Source organism: Aythya marila (assembly GCF_965140915.1).
Source record: "Aythya marila genome assembly, chromosome: 4".
Taxonomy (NCBI): Eukaryota; Metazoa; Chordata; class Aves; order Anseriformes; family Anatidae; genus Aythya; species Aythya marila.
In genome coordinates, this window is record NC_139045.1 from 31,580,210 (window position 1) to 31,599,619 (window position 19,410).

At 37.5% G+C, this 19,410-nt stretch overlaps 1 protein-coding gene across 1 annotated transcript in view; it reads left to right on the forward strand.

Annotated features, from left to right (window-relative positions):
- DCHS2 (dachsous cadherin-related 2) overlaps nt 1-13,251 on the forward strand; it is a gene marked incomplete at its 5' end in the record, with an annotated part of 106,167 nt that extends 92,916 nt beyond the window's left edge. Inside the window, 6 exons of the mRNA XM_082758633.1 lie at nt 19-230; nt 1,751-1,902; nt 4,714-4,844; nt 6,354-6,640; nt 9,428-9,566; nt 10,576-13,251. Coding sequence (XP_082614759.1) covers nt 19-230; nt 1,751-1,902; nt 4,714-4,844; nt 6,354-6,640; nt 9,428-9,566; nt 10,576-13,205 — 3,551 coding nt within the window. The 3' untranslated portion in view covers nt 13,206-13,251. The remainder of the gene's footprint in view (nt 1-18; nt 231-1,750; nt 1,903-4,713; nt 4,845-6,353; nt 6,641-9,427; nt 9,567-10,575) is intronic.
- Between the last annotated feature and the right edge of the window lie 6,159 nt (nt 13,252-19,410).

Sequence of the window (19,410 nt, forward strand, 5' to 3'; positions counted from 1 at the left end):
TCTCTTTCTCGTAAACAGGTACAATCACAGTAAGAGAGCCAAAATTTCTTGATTATGAAGTTAAGAATAAAATACATATTTCAGTTCTGGCTGAAAATAGTTTGGATTCAGCACTCTGTGGAGTGACTATTTTGATACAGGATGTGAATGACAACGTACCGAAATTTGAGCAAAGCTGTTACAGAGCATCGGTATGGGAAGGACAAACTGCTAAAACAGACATCATACAGGTAAGTAAATGTTTGTAACTACAGAACTCAGCCTGCAAAGATACAAGTTTGATTAATTTGGTCATGAATGCAGTCCTACTCAGTCTGTTTTGGACCACCATCATCTTTCAAAAATCAAGAGTGGGATTCTTGGTGTAGCTACTACTTTGCTTGCATATCTAAAATATTCAATAATTTAGTCCAGACCATGCTTCAGGTCTTTCAGTTTTATCAAGTTGAAGGAGAAATATCTCCTTTATATTATACAAAAATCTTTCTTTATATTTTTACTAGTTGTGCAGCTGGACTTAAATTTTTTTATTTTTTATTTATTTATTTTTTAATATTCTGTTTATCTCTTCAAGTAGTTGAGAAGAATTATTCAAAGCTATGGTTCTGGTTACAATGTAGGCTGGGTTCTGCATTAATGCATCTACTGTGAAAGGGCTGTAGCAATAAAAAGAATACTTTCAACCCATCAGTCTAGGAGTGGAGTCAAATCCAAGTGTTCAATTTAAAATCTGATGCTTAAAGAGCAGCTTGTCTCAATTTAAATGTGCAAACACTTCTTCCTCTGAATGGATCCATTCTCTGAAAGTGTTTCCAGCTGGCCATGTTAGAGCAAAAGAAGACATCAGTTGGACTAGAAGAACACATAATTTCCTCAGTACATGTTCTTGCATTGCAAGTCAGGTCACAGTGAGGGTCATGTTAGGTACTAAAGATATTCCTCCTCTAGAGAATAAATAAATGGAAAGCTACAAATGCCTCACAGGCAAAGTGATTAGAAACTGATGGACGTTGTATTTAGAGAAACATATGTCCAGCAATGGAGAAAAATCAAAAGGCAGTCAACCCAGATGTGTAGTCAAAATTTTATGACATGATACATTCTACTATGTTTCCTTTATTCCGTCTGACTGGTTGTCTCTGCCATGGTTTGGATCCTGTACTCATTATAATGCTTGTTCAGCAACCAGAAAAATACAAAGACAATTCGTTGAAGAGTCAGAAAAATCTTTGAGGAACCTGTGCGTTGCTGTTGAATGTTATTAACAATATTGCTTTTATAGCAACATTTACGCTGCTTGTTCTTATTTTAAAAAGTAATTAGTGAACCATCCCATGAAAGGTCTGAAAACTTTAATAATTACATTTGCCCTTTATCTGTATAGCAGTAATACTTTAAAGGGTAGTCCTGGGCTAGTGAGAAAGTTCATTTTTAGGCACTAAACAGAGATAGGATTCTAACAGAGACATTATAGTAATGTAAACAGTGTAAAAATGATTACATTCACCTCTAATGCTTTATGTAGTTGAATTTCAAATTGTGTGGGCAAAGAATTTATGTGCATACTATCTCAATTCATGAGCGGATTTCATGACCTCATATGACACGTGTTGAGGGCCAATATGATTATTTGCTTAAATCTGTGCTGTCAAGAGGAAAGTAAGCAGAAATAGATAACTGTAGTATATTTTTTCTTACTGAAATAATGTTCTGCTGTTTTGAATTAAGCCTCAGGTTTCCTCCTAAACAGATATTTGCAACTGACCTTGACAGTGGGCTGAATGGAGAAACCGAATACTCAATTTTATCTGGTAATGAAAATGCAACATTTCTAATTGATTCAGCAAGAGGGATTTTAGCAACTAACACAATCCTAAATCGTGAAAACACTTCATCTTACAGGTTTGTATTCAGGGATCCTATAAAACCTTATTCTTCTTTTTGTTCCCTTTAGCAGGAGATTGCTCATGGTATGCGTTTTACAGTTTTCAGTTGATATCCATTAGCCACAGAGCCTGGGTGCAAGCCAGGCAGCATTGAAAACAGCCCTAAAACTGCCCATGGATTTGTACCATGGATTCTTGGGTACTTCTTAAAGTTAAGAAGGAAAATAGTTTTATTCAATCAATTGCAACACTTACTGATATAAGTGAGCATGATGATTCACTAGAGGAATGATGACAGTTCCTGGTTTTCAGTTCATTAAGAACTACACGGGCATTCCTTTTCTGGAACCATTTTTTATACATAAAGACAGAGAGAAAGCACTCAAACCAAATCCAAAAAGCAGGGACATGTTCTGTTTTTTGATTTAAAATAGAATCTTTTTCAAACTTCCTGTATAATCAGATAAAGATTCTTCTGTAATCTGTTTCCATGTATAAGTTGTCTTGTGCTCAGTATTAGTTTTTTCCTGTTTTCCAATAAATTGTGAGTAAATACAATCAAGTGGATGTGAAAATTTTTCTTTATCAGTCATGCCATACTTGAATTTAGAAAGAAAACAAACTATGCCTTGAGAGAAAGTAAGAGCATCCCGATTCATAAATATACCCTTTTTATATACTGCAATCTCTACAAAAATTTGGTTGCTTTATATGTGTTAGTAGAAATTACTTTTTTTTTTTTTTTTTTTTTTTCATATTGCTGAGGCATCAGTTAAAGTATTTGCAAGTTTCTGATCCTCCAGGGCCTCAAATTTTTAATCATTCAGTCAGAGTTCTTATGAACCAGAATAACTTTTAGAAAACCACATTAAAAAGATGAACAGAATATGATTTTTTTCTTTTAAATATCAGTGTAAGATAATAGTCTCCTAAAGGGAATGCTTTGTTTTAACTTAATATGCAGAGTACTTCATTTGGAGTTTCTTTTTCAGTTTTTCAGTGAATCAGAAACATCAGTCCTGATTTTTAGTCATTTAAATAGCATAATACATTTTATTTACAAGTAGTACTTTGAAGAATGCCTGTAATAAATCCTTCCAAGGAAGGATGTTTGCTGTTAGTGAAGCATTGAACATGTAAGTCTAGCAATTCTGATATCTGTCTTTAATTGGAAACCTGACTTATTTCAGTATTTATATTGGAATTCTAGCAATTTAAATAGACAATTTGTTCAAGGAGTCTGAAGCTTCATATTCTTTCTCTTTATTAATACTTTTTAATCCTGTTGCTAGGTGAAAAGTGAATAGCAAAAGAAGTTTTTACAAGTGTTATGCTGTTTAATTTCAAAATGACACCATTGGTTCTTTCCAATTTGCAAAGAGTTGTTTATTTTTATCTAAATTGAACATTTTCATCCCCAGAAGTTCTAAGCCTCTTGTAAGAGGGATTGTAATGAAAGTGTTGACAGAACCTTAATTTTAATGCCTTGGCTGAGATGTTTTTATGAGAGTTTTTTCCTGAAACCTTAGAAAGTGATTATTTTTAGTAAAATATTTCCATATGTACCTTCCCAATATTCATTCTAGAAAAAAATACACTTTCTATATGGAATTATACATGGTCACTGACTGAATACTAGTCAGCAATTCAAGTTGTGTTCTCTCAGTGTCAGAAACCACAGGGGCACCCAGAGCAGAGCTCATGTGGTTCAGGAGTGGAAGTGCAATCCACAGCTTGAGTTACAGCCTTGGTTTTCTGTACTGTCATGTGAGCATTTAGAAGCTGGTATCTCCATGACACTTTGAACAGCAGTTGTGACTTAGAGGGAGAAATTAAACTTTCAGAAGATCTGTAAGGAGACCCAGGAAGCATGACACACATAAAAATTGTTAGTACCCAAAACATTTAACATGTATGCCAGGCCCCGACATGTAAATTCTTTCTTGTAGCTTGATGTTTTCTGTTTTCAATCATCTATTTTTTTAGAGCACCTGCTGAGTTAGATTTAACTTTAAATTTCATTCTGAATAATTCATAATTGTGGGCAAGAGTGAATAATTTTTTGCTTACAGTAACAGTTTTCTCTGTATTGTTTAGAAGCTGGTTCCCACAGAGTAAACATCCTTCTATCTGTGTTTATCTTTGTTTATTGTTTTCTTTGCTATGTTGCTTGTGGAAATCAAAAGGTTGTTGACAGTTCACTACTGATCCTTATGCAGGTCTAACATGGATGCCTAAAGGCAAGCTCTCTTAATCTGACTATGAGATTCTGGTCCCAGTAAAATCAGTGGGAACTTTGACAAATGGTGTCTGTATTCAGTAGTTTCAGTTTATCACTTAATAGTATAATAGGGGGGTTTATCTCCATTGTCTAAGTATTATTTTGGAAGTTTTCATGCCACCTGATTTTCTTGTTTCTGTTGTCTCTCTGTAATCAATGAGGACAGTCAGGTTCCTCCAAAGGACAATTCAATACTTACAATTTATTCCTGCTCTGAATTGCTTTCTGGAGAAATGTCTTATTTGCAAGAGTCTTGCTAGCTTTTATAACTACCTGCATTTCGTATGAAATTATGTGAAATAAATGTATCCTTTTGTCTTTATGATTTCAGTATATTTTTACCACCTAGAGTCTTTTGGACATTGTTCATACAAGAGACAAATCATAAAACTGCAGACAGTCACCCTTATTGGAAGAAAGATGGAATTTACATTGAACAACAAGGAGTTGAAAGAGCTAACCTGTTTTTTTCCTTGTTTATATAATTGGTGAATAAATCTGTGACTTTTGACAGATGGTGACAATTCCTGCTTCCTTTAATTGTAGGTTGTTTGTACAAGCTGCTGATAAAGGAAACCCTAGACTTTCTGCTACGAGTATTGTGAGGATAGAAGTGGTAGATATTAATGACAATGCTCCGATTGTCCAACCACCAGGGGAAGTGGAGGTCCCAGAAAGTAAGTGTGATGGTACAGCTAGGTGATAAGATCAGGATTTGTCAGACCACGACACTACTTTCAGTGATTTGTTTAACCCTAAGATTATAGACAAAAGGATAATGGATCATATTAATACTGAAATAATCAAAGTAAATTGTGATCTGCTTTTGCTCTCAGAGGCATTGTTCTTAGTCTGTAGACATTGTATTTAAGAACAGTTTGGAATAAAATCATAGGCAATTCAGAAAGAAAAACAAACTCTACAGAAATACATCTGTAATCTGTTCCTTTTGGACTCCAATGTCATATTGTTCAGATGTCTTCAATTTCTTCTTTTCTGCAATAACAATACTTGGTGTTAAAACCAGCATTGCTAGAAATTAGACATTTTGAAGTTCATTGTGATGAAAGAAATTCTTTCTGCAAATTTGAATGAAACTTTGAAGTGCTATGTAGCTTGATCTAGTTGATGAACATGAAGAAAAGGGCCCAGACCTCCAGAGTTCTCATCCCATCTGGTATGTGCTGTGACATTAGCTCAGCACTTGCATATCTTAAATCCTAAGCCCAGCAGTTTCAATTACAGACATATATGTGATGCATTAAGATAAGCAGCAGCATGTTTACGAAGACTTAGTCCAATCCTCTTGTTAACAGAATGTATCAAGGCTGTCTTTCCAGTGATTTTTTTTTAGTCTTTTCTAAATTTAGCTCCCACTGGTAATGACAAGAACAGGAGTCATGGATGCACAGCAGCTGTAAAGTACAGGCTATTTATTTTTTTGTATTCAGTTTAAGAACATTTGCCTGAGGGCATGGCACAGCGTGTTTGAGGCTTAATGCCCCAGGCGTGCAAATGGGAAATGGTTTAGTTTCTGTTAGCTCCAGGCTTGATTAGATTATCACTGATAGTCAGATTCAATTTGGAATCTGTGGTACTGTCAATTTGACACATGACAAAAGCTGTCTGTATACAATTTCTAAATCTCCTAGAAATATATATTGAGCCCTTAAGAGTTTTGTGCCATGTGGATATCTCTCTAGTGGCCTCTTCCTCCTGTGGAAAAGCTTCGTAACTGTGGTTGTTGATTCTAGAAAGACCAGGAGACTCGGTTAATGCCTCAGTTAAATATTCCTGTGGAATTTTGTGACACTGTTCAGTAAATTCATGTCAGCTAAATATATGTCAAGTTTCCACATGTTGCCTGTGGAAAAACATAGAAGTTCCTGTTGCTGGTGAAGAAGCAGTTATCAGTACACTGCATCTGTGAAAACCTAAAGAAAACCTAGACTAAAACTGGGAAGAAGCAGAAGCATGTGAAGAAATCTGCTACTTGTTTCTGTGTTATTTCTGGATCTTGCTTTTATTCTAAAACATGAAGCCATAAGACAAAAAAAAAAAAAAAAAAAAAAATCTAAGGCAGAAAAATGACATGTCTAAGATTTAGTATCAGAGAATTGACAAAATTCTCAGAAATTGTAGTATCTTCTTTAGTTATGACTTAACTCCAAAAATTATTGTTTCAGATGTCCTGCCTGGTTTTACAGTGACTCAAGTGTCAGCAACTGATGCAGACTCCAACCCAGCACTTCAGTTTGGCTTTACTGATGACAGTAGTTCTGGAATGAAATTTGCTATTGATCAGCACACCGGTGTAGTCACAGTGGTGGAACCATTAGATTTTGAAGAAACTGCTGTATATAAGCTGGGAATCACAGTTTCAGATTCTGTCCATCGAACAGAAACAGAACTCACAGTCCTTGTTTTGGACATCAATGATAACCCACCAGTGTTTACTCAGGATTCATATCAGGTGGGGAATTGGGAAACAAACAACAAATGTGTGATGTCCTTCTCTTTATGAGGATAAGTAGTGGGAGTACATATTTATATTTGTGTGTTAAAAATGTATTTGATCACCACTAAGAAGGGAGGTCTCTGCAAACTATTACTGAGAATAGAAACAGAGCAGATTGTGCAAAATACTCTTCTAGGAAACCCCTGCCCTTTCCTAAGAATTCTGCTGAAAGGACTGAAAGAATTGTTCAGTTTTCATGTTTGTGTTTTCTGGCTTCAGAAGAGAAGTGGTGTGAATGCTAGCTGTACTCCTTACACTGTGCATTCATCACACAGTTACTGGATATAGTCCAAAACCAGTTTGGGGAGCAGTGTCCATTGTTCAGGACTGATTGTTCCTTCTGACAGAATGGTAAACAAGTTGGTACGTTTATTTTGGCCCAATTACTATGGCATGTATTTCTTCATTTCCAGTTATGCAGCTCTACAGAGGTGTAGTAAACGTCCCTGTGGTAGGTTAAGCATGTATGGTTTGTAACACGTAGCCCTAATTTATAGCAGTGGCACTCTTCTAGGCAGTGGGGGTGTATCGGTTTTGACTTCCCCAGCATCTCCTACTAGACAGAGGACACAGCTCACCTTTTGAACTGCAAGATTATTGTAGAAGACAAGTTGTCTGACAATGTTTTGAACCAAGGCTGTTTTAGGAGCCACAGGCCACCAAGATGTTGTCCGTGGGTTTATGCCTGGTACACCATGCCAATAAGCACACAGAGTCGGAATCCACACAGAGGTCTTTTAATTAAATAATTTGCCTGACTTCTTCATGGGAGACAAAGTCTGAGGGGCTTTGATGAGGGTTACAGACAGGAGAGAGAGAGTCTGGAGCTGCAGGCGAAAAGAGGCTGCCAAAGCAGTCCTCTCTTTAGGCCTCATTCATGCGTGGCTAGGCTATGGGGCTTGGCCAAGAGAGTGTAGAGCGTGGATTTTTCAGTCTGGCAGGAAAGATGCTCAGGAGGTAAGTTACCTCCTGAGCATCCTAACCTGGTGGGGTGAATAAAGAAGAGCCAGACAGTTCTTCATGGTGCCCAGTGACAGGACAAGGGGCAATGGGCACAAACTGAAATACAGGAAATTCCTTTTAAGCTTCATGAATAACTTTGTTGTTGCTCTAACAGTGATTGAACACTGGCATAGGTTGCCCAGAGAGGCTGTGGAGTCTTCATCCTTGGAGTTATCCAAAACCCCAAACATACATATTCCTGAGCTAGCTGCATTAGGTGACCCTGTCCTGAGCAGGGCTTGGACAAGATGGCTTCCTGTGGTGGCTGCCGGCCTCAGTCATTTTGCGGGCCTGTGAACTGAGCTCTGTGCTTGACTTGGTGCTTTTTGTGTGCTGGGTGTGCTCAGAGCCAAAAATATGAGGCACCACAGAAGACTTGGATTTAGTAATGCTTCATTTATAAATCTCAGACAGCTTTAAGAAATAAGTTTAAACATTTGGCTTAGTAGAGAAATTTCAACCTCTGAGCATGTGTGGGGGAAGCAGTTTAGCCACTCAGATAACTGTGGGTCAGGCTCTAGGCACCTGTGGAACTTTCAGGCATCTGAGTTGTCAGGCTTTGTGTAAATCACCCACTTAAACTTTTAAGTCAAGATCCCAGAAAAAAAAAATGCACTTTTAGTGCTCAAATGATTTCTAGATCTGGCCTTAAGTTTTCTTCAACACTCATGTGTGTCTGATTTTGACGAATAGTTTAGGCAAGTACTTGCTTGTGCAGGTGCTAGGAATTTTTTTGTAGATAGAAGCAGACCTTACAGGCAGGGTTATGAACTGATGTAAATCAGTACAGTTCTATTGACTGTGCTAACATAAACAGCTGAACTCTCTCCACAGTCCTGATGTTTTGATATGTTGCCTGGACAGTATGGTACACTGCTTCTTTTTAATCAATGATATGTATAATTCCCTGTTAACAGTCCTGTAATTTTTACCCTTTTATTGTCCTTTAAAGTGTTTTCATATTTATTCTATATATGGCTATTATATACACATATAATCTGTGTGTCAAAATGATTTTGACTAACACTTGAAGTTACAGCACCTATTTTCATAGCTGCTATTCATTCGAAATTTATAAGGTGAAAGAAAACTAATCACAAAAACACTGATAATGGAAGCTCTTAAGAAGAGCAAGGACTGGCTTGGTTTTCCAGATTAAGTGGGGAAAAAAAAAAAGCGTTTTTAAAAATTAAATTACACGAGTAATCTGGTGATTATTCAGGCTCTAGTGCTGGAATTTTCAGAGTCTAGGAGTTGTGGGTTATTGTTTTTTTTTTGTTGTTTTGTTAGTGTTTTGTTTGTTTGTTTGTTTGTTTTAGATTCCTCAGACTGGCACAGCAAACTGCATTGTATCTATAGAAATCAAGATATTTCTGAAAGCAGGGATAAAAGCCAGTCATATTTGCAGAGTGCTGTGAAGTATTCCTTCTGTTAGCGTGTTACTGAAAAGAAATTCAGCAATTCATTGAATTTTTCATAATTAAACCTGAACTAGATGGCTTTTACTACTATTTAAATCTTACTATAAATTTTGGCTGTATTGTATGCAACATTTTCAATATCACAGCTCTTTGTTTTGTCCCTGAAGGCAATGGGCAGATGAAACTTGACAAAGTTGGGAATTGTATTTGTGTGTGTTCTTTTTTCCTAACCAGTTCAAATGAAAGGAAATGTACTTTTTTTACGTTCAAAATACTTCGTTAAGTTTTATCAAAACTGTCATTTTACTTTACATGCCAGGTGAGCTTTCCAGAGCTCATTTCAGTGGGTGCCACTGTTCTGACCATCTCTGCTGTGGATAGGGATTCACAGCATAATGGAATGATTTCCTACAAGGTCCTCTCCTCCTCTGAGGGATTTTCCATTGATCATAAGAATGGTGAGTTCGTAAGCATGGTTTATTATTTCAGCTTATTCACTGTAAACTGTAAAGTCTTATTCCGTTCCTCACCTGTTGCCAGTGATCAGTTCTGGACATCATTGATGGCTGAAGTCTACCATATATTTTGGCTAAATCTGCCATTATCTCTGTAGAACTGATAACATCAAAGACCAGAGTTCACAATTTGTCCCTGAACTATACACAAGATATCTACTCACAACATTTCATAGGTGCTATTCCTTTGATGTAGTTTAATAAAACGTCGCTGTACATTTTGTTTTCTCTTGTGATGTTTCAGATCACATATTAGGCTGTATTAAATTTGTTCATACCTACTATTTTTCAGAATAAGTTGAACTTATAATGGAGCTTCTCTACAGCTTGGGCTGTATGTTTTTAAGATTTCTGCTTTACAGAACTTCAATAATCCTAAATGGAATTTAATAAAAGTTTTCTAAATTGAGAACATGCTTTCCAAAGTACATCATTTTCTTAAATAGTGAAGAGATTTACTGATTTTTCTGACCTAAGTCTGTAATGCTATGGGAGGTAGCAAACTGTGGATATATGTGTCTCAGTATGCATGTGTATGTATAACTTTTGGTAATGTCAGCTTCAGAAATTACTAGATACTCCAAAAATGATATGTAACTGTTGTTCAGTGTGCAAGTGCATCACTTATTTTCTGTTCCCAGGCATTTTTGAGGTGATTTTTTTTTGAACGTTTTATTTTGCCTTTTGTTTTCTGAAGTTTGCGTGTTCAACCTGCTATAAGGAAGATAAATTTTTGTTAGTGTAAATGCAGTATGTGGTTTTGATACTGCATCATTGTGGGTAGGCCTTGGCTTAGAGTGTTAGCTGTGATTTTGTAGAATTACTTCGGGATGTGCAACCATTACATCACAACCATGTCATTTTCAAACATGACTGATAAGATTCAGCTTTTGCAATCACATTTACATGCCCTAATGAATGTGGGTTTTTATTATTTCTATCTCATTTTCAGGTTCGGTGTTCACTACCAAACCAATGTCACAGCTGAAAAACAATAACGTTATTCACCTCCTGATAGCTGCCATGGATGGTGGCAATCCTGCCCTGAGTGCAGTCACCTCTGTAGAGGTACACATAGAAGATGTAAATAACCATGCCCCTCAGTTCACAAGGGCATTGTACAATCTCAGTGTGAGAGAGAATACCTCAGTTGGAGAAAGTGTTCTCACATTTTCAGCAGTTGACTTCGACTGGACACATGAAAATACATACATGGAATACTCTATTATTGATGGCAATGCAGAGAATTTATTCACCGTGGAAACAAGCGTCATGGAGTCAGAAACATCCTACAAGCTCATTGGCAATCTTGTTTTGAGCAATAGTCTTGACAGGGAAACTGCTGCTTCCCATCGTTTGGTCCTCCTTGCCTCTGATCATGGAATGCCCTCCTTGAATGCAACTGCTACTGTGCTAATAACTGTACTGGATGTCAATGATAATCCTCCAGTATTCAGCAGCCCAGAGTACCATATTCATGTTAAAGAAAGCACCTCTGTACATAGTCATGTCACTGAAGTTTCAGCAAACGACCGTGACGTGGGCACTAATGCAGAGATCACTTATGCTATAATCTCTGGAAATGACAAACAGTATTTTTGCTTGGATGGGAAAACTGGATCAGTGGATTTGATAAAAACTCTGGATTATGAGGAAACCATGAAATTCACTTTAGTTGTCCAAGCCACAGATGGAGGAGCTGATGTAAAAAATATGGCTTTTTCTGTTGTCCATATTAGTGTCCTAGATGACAATGATTATACCCCACTGTTTTTATTTCCCAGCATGAACTGTATTGTCAGTGAAAACTTGCCTACTTTTTCTTTTGTGTGTTCTGTTAATGCACTGGATTTCGATAAAGGCTCTTATGGACATCTCACCTACTCCATCCAGTCTTCATGTTTGGCTCAACGTGAAGTTCCTAGAGACCATGATATGTTTTTCATTGATCCTTTGACAGGAGATATTCATACAAAGCAAATGTTTGACTTTGAACGTCAGAATAGATACTGTCTCATAATCCAAGCAAAAGACAAAGGTGACTCACTGGCCACAGTTACAGTTCAGGTAGATATTGAGGGGAAGGATGAATTTGACCCAGTGTTTGCACAAGATCAGTATTTCTTCAATCTCCCTGAGAAAAACGAAGCAGGCCAGTTGCTTGGCCAAGTGACAGCGTCAGATAATGATGGTGGACTAGATGGAGTTGTTCATTACTCACTGCTAAAAACTTCTCCATTCTTTTCTGTAAATCAGACCAGTGGTAATATATATTTGACTGAAAGTGTTCATAGAAAGAAAAATGGCAGCAAATGGAATGATGACAAGCTGGAGTTGTTGATAAAAGCACAGAGCCCAAAAATGGAATCAAAGTTCACTGTATGCACTGTTTTTGTGAATGTTTCTGATTCTCCTGAGAGTTATCCCATTGTGTCAGCATACCGCCTGACCTTTAGCCTTTCTGTTTCCTTGATAGTGTTTCTGCTGCTTGTTATCAGCCTTATTGCACTGATTCTGAGACATAAGCGGAAAGATACAATGAACTCCAGTGTGGAAAAAGAAGCAGTATCCTCCTCAGCTTCTGATTTCAATTTGGCCAGAGAAGATGAGGACTGCCAGAAAATCCAAAGTACTGAGAGTAGTATGCTTCCCATGGGTGCCATAGCAGAATGGCTGAGCTTGGCAGGAATTGAAGAGAGGAAGGATGATGGTGTCCCCTGCAGGCATTCAGGCTCCAGTGGCCGCAGTTCTGCTGAAGGAAGAACAGAGGAGGATGAAGAAATCAAAAGGATCAATGAACTTTCTTGCAGCAAGAGGGCCAGCTCTGTGTTGAGTGAGCAAGGCTCACGGGTGCCAGATTCAGGAATCCCAAGAGAGTCTGACCAGTTCTCCTGGCAGTCTGGAGAAACTGATGTTGTGGCTACCGCACGAAGCATGGAGAACATGCAGGCCATTCAAGGTGAAGGTGGAGAAGAAGCCTGTGATGCAGTCTATGCAAAGAACACGATGTTGTCCCAGACACTAAAGAAAATTGGAATAAAAGAGAAGGACATAATGACAGACCTCACAAGAGAATATGCTTTGATATTAGATAGACAGGACCCTGGGTATGATTCACTTGTAACTCTTGGCACCTCTGATGAGGATCTTAGAGTTGGTTACAGCTGGGATAACGTGCTCAGCTGGCAACCCAGATTTCAGCCTCTTGCCTCAGTGTTTAATGATATTGCAAAACTGAAAGATGAAAGTGTGCACATTCATAGCTTCCCTAAGGAGAAGAAATCATCTAATTTTCCTCCTCCCTTGATAACATCAATAGCTCAACCTGGCATAAGGACAGTGCCACCTCGAATGCCAAATACAATATCAGTGCAAGCATTTAAAAAATACCCTCGTTCTCCATTTATCCAAAATCCTGGATACCCTTCACCAACTATGACCCCCAGTTTTTCTCCCTCTCTCTCTTTACTTACCATGCAGACACCTACTGCTTCTCCAGTAATGTCCAATGGGAGAATGATAGGAACGTGTCTTATTTGTCCAAGCCATGAACTTGCAACAGAGGAAGAAATTCAGGTCTAGGTTATTAAATGATGGTAGTCTGTGGAAAAATGTATGGCTTGAAGTGTTTTTAACAAGCAAAATATGCCTGTTGGAACTGTATCACCAGTATTCTTTCTGTATTCAAGAACTGAAAATGTTAATATATTAACATAGCCACAAACTTTCTAACAAACCTTCTTATTCTTTGCAGAATATGCTATGAGTCCATGGCGTTTCTCCTTTTTCAGTTCCAAGCAAGTGTGGTTTCCCATGTAAATCAGACAGACAGGTGCCTGATAACCAATTTGATCAAGTTTACTTTTTTTTTTTCCTCATAATATGTCAATAACAAATTAATAATAGTAACTGTTTACTGTGGAAAACCTGTATTAGCATGCCAGTAGATTCTGACTGCCACTGTGGTTGCTTCAGGAGAGAGTACTATAAGCCAAAACGTCATGATTTTTTTGGCCAAAAAGTCATTATTTACCCCCACAATAATGGATCACTCATAGGGTCCTTTGGAAAACATAATACCCAATGGTAAGATAAAAGTAACTTTCCTCTTTATTACTAGAGTAATAAGTATCTATTGTCTTTCTGTCAATAGGACAGAAGGATCCTGGTCCCCAGGCAGCTGTAGGATAGGACAGTGTTACAGTTGTGAAGGGCTCATATACCTCCACCCTGCTCATTGGTCCTGTGCTGGGCACATCTCTGCAAGACCAGACACCTGGCCTTGTTTGTTGTATGCATCATACATATTGCATCTTGTCTATGTACGTATATCCAGACATGTACACATGCCTATACTGATGTCTATGCTTGTATATTGTATCAGATCAATAAAACGCAGAAAATACACCTACAGTATTTCTGGTTTCTCTTCTGTGTATATTTAAAAATCGATGATGGTTCTTTTGCATCATGTATATTAAAATTGAGCTATAGGTAAGAGCAATTAGTGCGTGGGAGCCTGTTCCAAGTTGGATATGTACAGAGTGTGTATATTGTATAGGTTGTAACAGCTAAAAGGAAACGTATAAAATGAAAATATAAAAAGGAAAAAGGAAATGTAAAGTGCTGTTAGATTGAATGATCATGTGGGATCAGTATCATGTGTAATGCCTTTTGTTTCCTCAGTCATGCATGTCATGATCCTTGCTGGTTTACAACCTGTGGGTTCATAACCTACCTTCAAATAAGATCATGTTTATAATGCTGCACCTACATGGTACAAACATGCCATGAGATCCATACTGCTATGCAAGAGTGTTTCTTTTAAAGCTGGCATGTGTTCATTACATTGCCACATAGTCTTAAATGTAGATGTAGCTTAGGAATTCATCAGGGTCAACAAATCTTACTAGAAAAGGAGATGGGAATAAAAGTTTTATAGCTGGACAAAAATCTGTACCAGGAAGAGGGAAGAAAAGAGGAGTCATTCCCAGTCCATATCCGGATATGGAGCATCAGTTCAAATCCATTTTTTCAGTATGAATTGGGCCATTAGATTGGCTACCCCAGGGTTGTGGGATAAACTTCTTTGAACCTATATCTGAAGAAGGCAAAATGTGTTTTTGCATTTTTATGTCAATATAAACTGCATGTGCAGTCTATAGACTGTTATAGACTATAGAAGTTTCAAGATTAATTCATGAGCTTTCAAAGTAACTTGTTTTGGCTGCTTATTGATGCAGTAGTTATTTTTGCAACTGAATGGAAAATACTAATTTTTGAATGACATTTCAGTGAGAAATCTGTGTACATAAAAGCAACTGTAATGTGATGCCATGACATCAACATGTAATAATTTCATAGCGCAAATAATACGCTATTTTAAAACCTGACAGATTTTTCTGTTATGAAGGCTAAAGGTTAGCCACAAAACTTGTTTTTTACCTTTTAAAATTACACTATCTACAGCTTGTTTGGTTTTGATGTATGTCTTGACTATAAAGTCATTTCTGATTAAATGAGAGATATGCTTTGTGATGTTCAACTCTGTGTGTTTGTAGTTTCAGGAGGCAAACAAGACATGGAGGACTGCTTTTTCTGTATAGTCAGCATCTTAGCTGCTATCATTTTAGTTTCAGTCAGTCCTGGTCAAGTGGCAGCTGTTGTTGCTCTTAGTAGGAGTAATGAGCACATGCTATCCTGGTAGAGGGATCGTCTTTGCAGTGGGTGATCAGTGGAAGATCAAATGCCTCAAAAAGCAAATCTTTCACAATGATGAATATGAAGTGGTATTTAAGGTGTTGTTTCAAGTACAGATTAATGGATTAATAGCTTTTTCTTCACAAATATTGCTGTTGCAAATGGAATAATATTAGTGCTATAGCTCTTCAAGCATGCAGTCATACTTTGTACAAAGATTTGGACCTTACCATGCTTGCTAACATGGGCCTGCTGTAATTCTGCCTGAAAATGAGCAAATCTTGTTTCTGTTCTTTTTGCTTCTTCAAATATATTTTCGTTTTGATGGCTCTCTGAAAGGATTATGACTCACATCCTATTTCTCAAGCACATGAAATAACCAAGACATACTTTGTGCTCCTCTTAAATGCTACAAGAGTCTTTTCCATGTCTTTTTGTGTATTGGCTCATTCTGTATCAAACAGGAAACAACACTTAGGTAACATATTGTTGTTTTGTATACTGTCAAGCTTAAAGTGGCTATTGAAACAAATGTTTGCAATAAATCATGCATAGTTCTTCTAACCTTACTGTTTTTTCCCCTAAGTAAACAGTGTAACATCTATAATTTATCATGAGTTTAATATTAGCTTGAATTGAAGAGGCTGTGTTACTTGCAATTCTGCACACCAGTTTTAACACTTTGGAGAAGGTACAGAACTTGTTAGTGGAAAATCATATTAAGCTCAATGCATAAGCTATAAAATAAAAGACAGTTGTCTCTTCTGGAATTTTGGCTGCCTGCCTTTTGGATTTCTTGTTGGCAGCCTTGAAAACACTGGTGTAAATCACTACCAAATGGATATCAAAATTCCATCTACCAGTAGTAATCATTAAATTGACATTCAAGCAGATTCCTGTGCAAAGAGGAAAAACTTTCATAGTTTTCGGGAATTCATCATTTAAGGATTATAAAAATATATATACCTATTTTCTAAAATGATATGAGAAAAACACTGGTTACTTACATAAGTCCATATTTAGTTTGTAGTTTATCTTCAGCTGAAGACAGGAATTAGTCCTAAACCAGGTCTAGATTTAAAAAAAAAAAAAAAAAAAAAAAAAGGTTCTGATGAAAATGAACCAAGTCTTTTGCCAAGTCTATTGCACTGATCATTCCTACTATTATTTATAATTGGTTGCTATTGATTCTCTTTGCTTTTCTTTAACTGACATGTAGCTTCCTGAAGAATTTTCCCTAGCTTTTCTTCCTTACAGTTAGTGTGAATATATGCAAAACCTTTCTTGGGAGACCTATAAGACAAAAATGTGCTGCCCTTACAAAAAAACATTGCTAGAACATCAGCTAACACCAGACGGTCAGTTGTGTCTGTATGGCTTTATAATTTTACAGCCCATAGAGGCAAAGGCCAAGTGGTGATTCAGGTGGCCATCTTAAGCAGCAGGGGTGTTGTAATTAAACCTTATCCTTGGTCAGAGCTCTCAACATGTCCTAACTTCATTGTTCCTTGAAAAACAGCCCCTGGAGTGGAAGGACATGGGGAATCCTTGCAGGGGAGGGAACTGGCACAGGTTTGCTTATCATTGAGGGTGGTTCCCTAAAATCCTGTAAAAACACTAATTGGAATGGGAGGCACTTCTGACTGTAATGGAATATACTGTAATGGTAGGTTTATATTTAGAATTTGGCTTACTTTGCAAATGAAATGGCTTTGCAGCTTCTTGCTCCTAGTATCTGGCACAACAGAAACAACTGACTATGGCATTGTGTTGCTCAGTTTGCTGCTGATGATCTGGTTGGAACAACTAAGGTGTTGCAATATCAAATTGAGTATACTTTCGGGTCTTGCATAGCTGCTCGTTCTGCTAGCTGTTCACCATCACGTATAGAAAGTCTAATATATATTCAATCTGAGTATGGATTTGGATGTTCAGGTCTCATTAAACTGAACTGCAGTCTGGCATCCAAATCCTCGTGGTGGCTTTGAAAATTCCACTGTATATACGCACAACATTTTTAAAACAGTGGAAAAAATGTAGATGCCTAAGCAAAAAAAGGGGCCTTACAGAAAGGAAAATTGAGCATATAAAACCTCTTTTAGGCTTGCACTTTATGTTGCAGATAGAACTATTACTTGTTAAAAAAAAAAAAAAAAGCTTTTTTTTGTACGAAGTATGAAACATAATAGAAGACCATCTATAAAGAACACTGAGAGGTATCAGGGTAGTCTAAGATTGTGAAATGGTTCTGTTTCTTGATACGTATGTGCTACCTCAGCAATGTAGAAAGTACCAAATCCTTTAGCTAATCGTAGTCACAAGAATCAAAGTTTCTGCCCCATTACTGTTCATTTGAGTGACCCAAATGAGCCCTGTGCCTGATGAAGCATTAGATGGTAAACCAAATGCCTGAAAATGCAGATGTCACATTAAAGGACTGAAATTATCCGCTGTGATATTCAAAACTTCAGTTGAAAATCACACTACAACTGGAAAAATATCTTGAATATGTAGTTCAAAACAATGGATTGCAGCACTACAAACTATGTTTAAAAATATCAGCCCTGTCCAAGTCACCTTATCCACTGGAAAATAATCTTATATTAAACACTCTTTTGAAGCTTAGAGTATTTAACACACTCTGAGATGCTTGTCCTGAAACTGCATGTAAATTGCTTGTGAAAAGCTGTCAGAAGTCTCAGAAAATGGAAGTTGAATTGTGCACAGTGCATTGAGCCGACATGTTTGAGAATGGATGGAGCTAGATGATGCCCACACATCAGCCCAACTTGGAGGAATACCTTTCTGTTCCCTATGTATGCCCACTGCATTTGGTTGAAAACTTTCAGGTGGGGAATTCAAGAGGGTTTTTAAAATGGCATTATTGGTTCCATATCCAAACGAAGTGAGTAGCAAGTCAAGCCTGCTTGTGTTGACCTCAGAAATTCCTGCTTCAAGCCCTGCGTATCTGGGTGTGGACACATTTCCAGCATCTCCCTTTTAACAAACTGAAGGGTTCATTTAATTTCAAAAGACTTGAAAGTACTGGGTTCTGATCCAACAACCCAAGACTTCCACTGATTTCAGTGGTGCTTAGATAAAAAAATGCACCTGGAAGAAATGGACAACACGTGTGCCTTCCTGGTACTATAACAAGAGTCACTGGCAGCAGAGAGCTGGCTCCCCAGTGTGCAGGGCTGTAAACCAGCAGGAAGAAGCATTAAAAGAAGGGAAATCAAGAGCCTGGAAAAGAGAGTAGAACCAGCATGGGGTGCGGGGAGGTTCAGAGGGGAGGTTCCTCTTTGCCACATGGTGATTGATGCGAGTCTTGCTTTATATGCTTATTTTGGAGTGCATTTTAGAGAAGTCTGAGAAGGTCTATAAGGAAAAGGTCATCCTACTGTTTCATCATTCTACTTCTGTGTAAACTATGGTCTGCTGCCTCATTAGTTAGTGCTTCTATTGAACGCACAGAATAACCATGCCTTTGTATAGGGATTTCGCTACTTATCTTTATACTGTAAGCACATTACCTGAGGTAAGGTTCTGGGTAGAATTAGTCTTCAAAATGACACTAACAACTGCTAACATCACAGTAGCAGGAAAAGGCTTGGCGTTTCTTGAATGGGCTGTTGTGTGGTGGTTGTTTTTTGTTAATTTGTTTTGAGAGGTGCATGTTTTTTTTCCATTTTGTTTTTAAGTTTAACAGTTTTACAGTTTTGCACTCTGACTTTTGGCTTCTGTCATGCTACTGGAACATGTTGTGCCATTGGTTGACCACATATTCACTGGATGAAAGTCGAGGAAAGGTTTCAGCAGCCTACTCTGCTCTGGCAGCAGAATGGTAGAAAAATACATATATCTTCATTTCTGGATATTGTGTACTGTACTTGATCAATGATATGTTTGAACTCGCCCAGTTTTCCTCCAGAATTTTTCCATGTCTAGCTAAAATGTTCCAGCGTGTACAATTTCATCCCCCATATGTTTCTTGTAACTCAGTTTTAATAACTGAAAATTGGGGATTTTGACCCTAATCAGTTAAGGTGTGAAACCAAGATGTGAAAGTTTCCTATTAAAACAATGT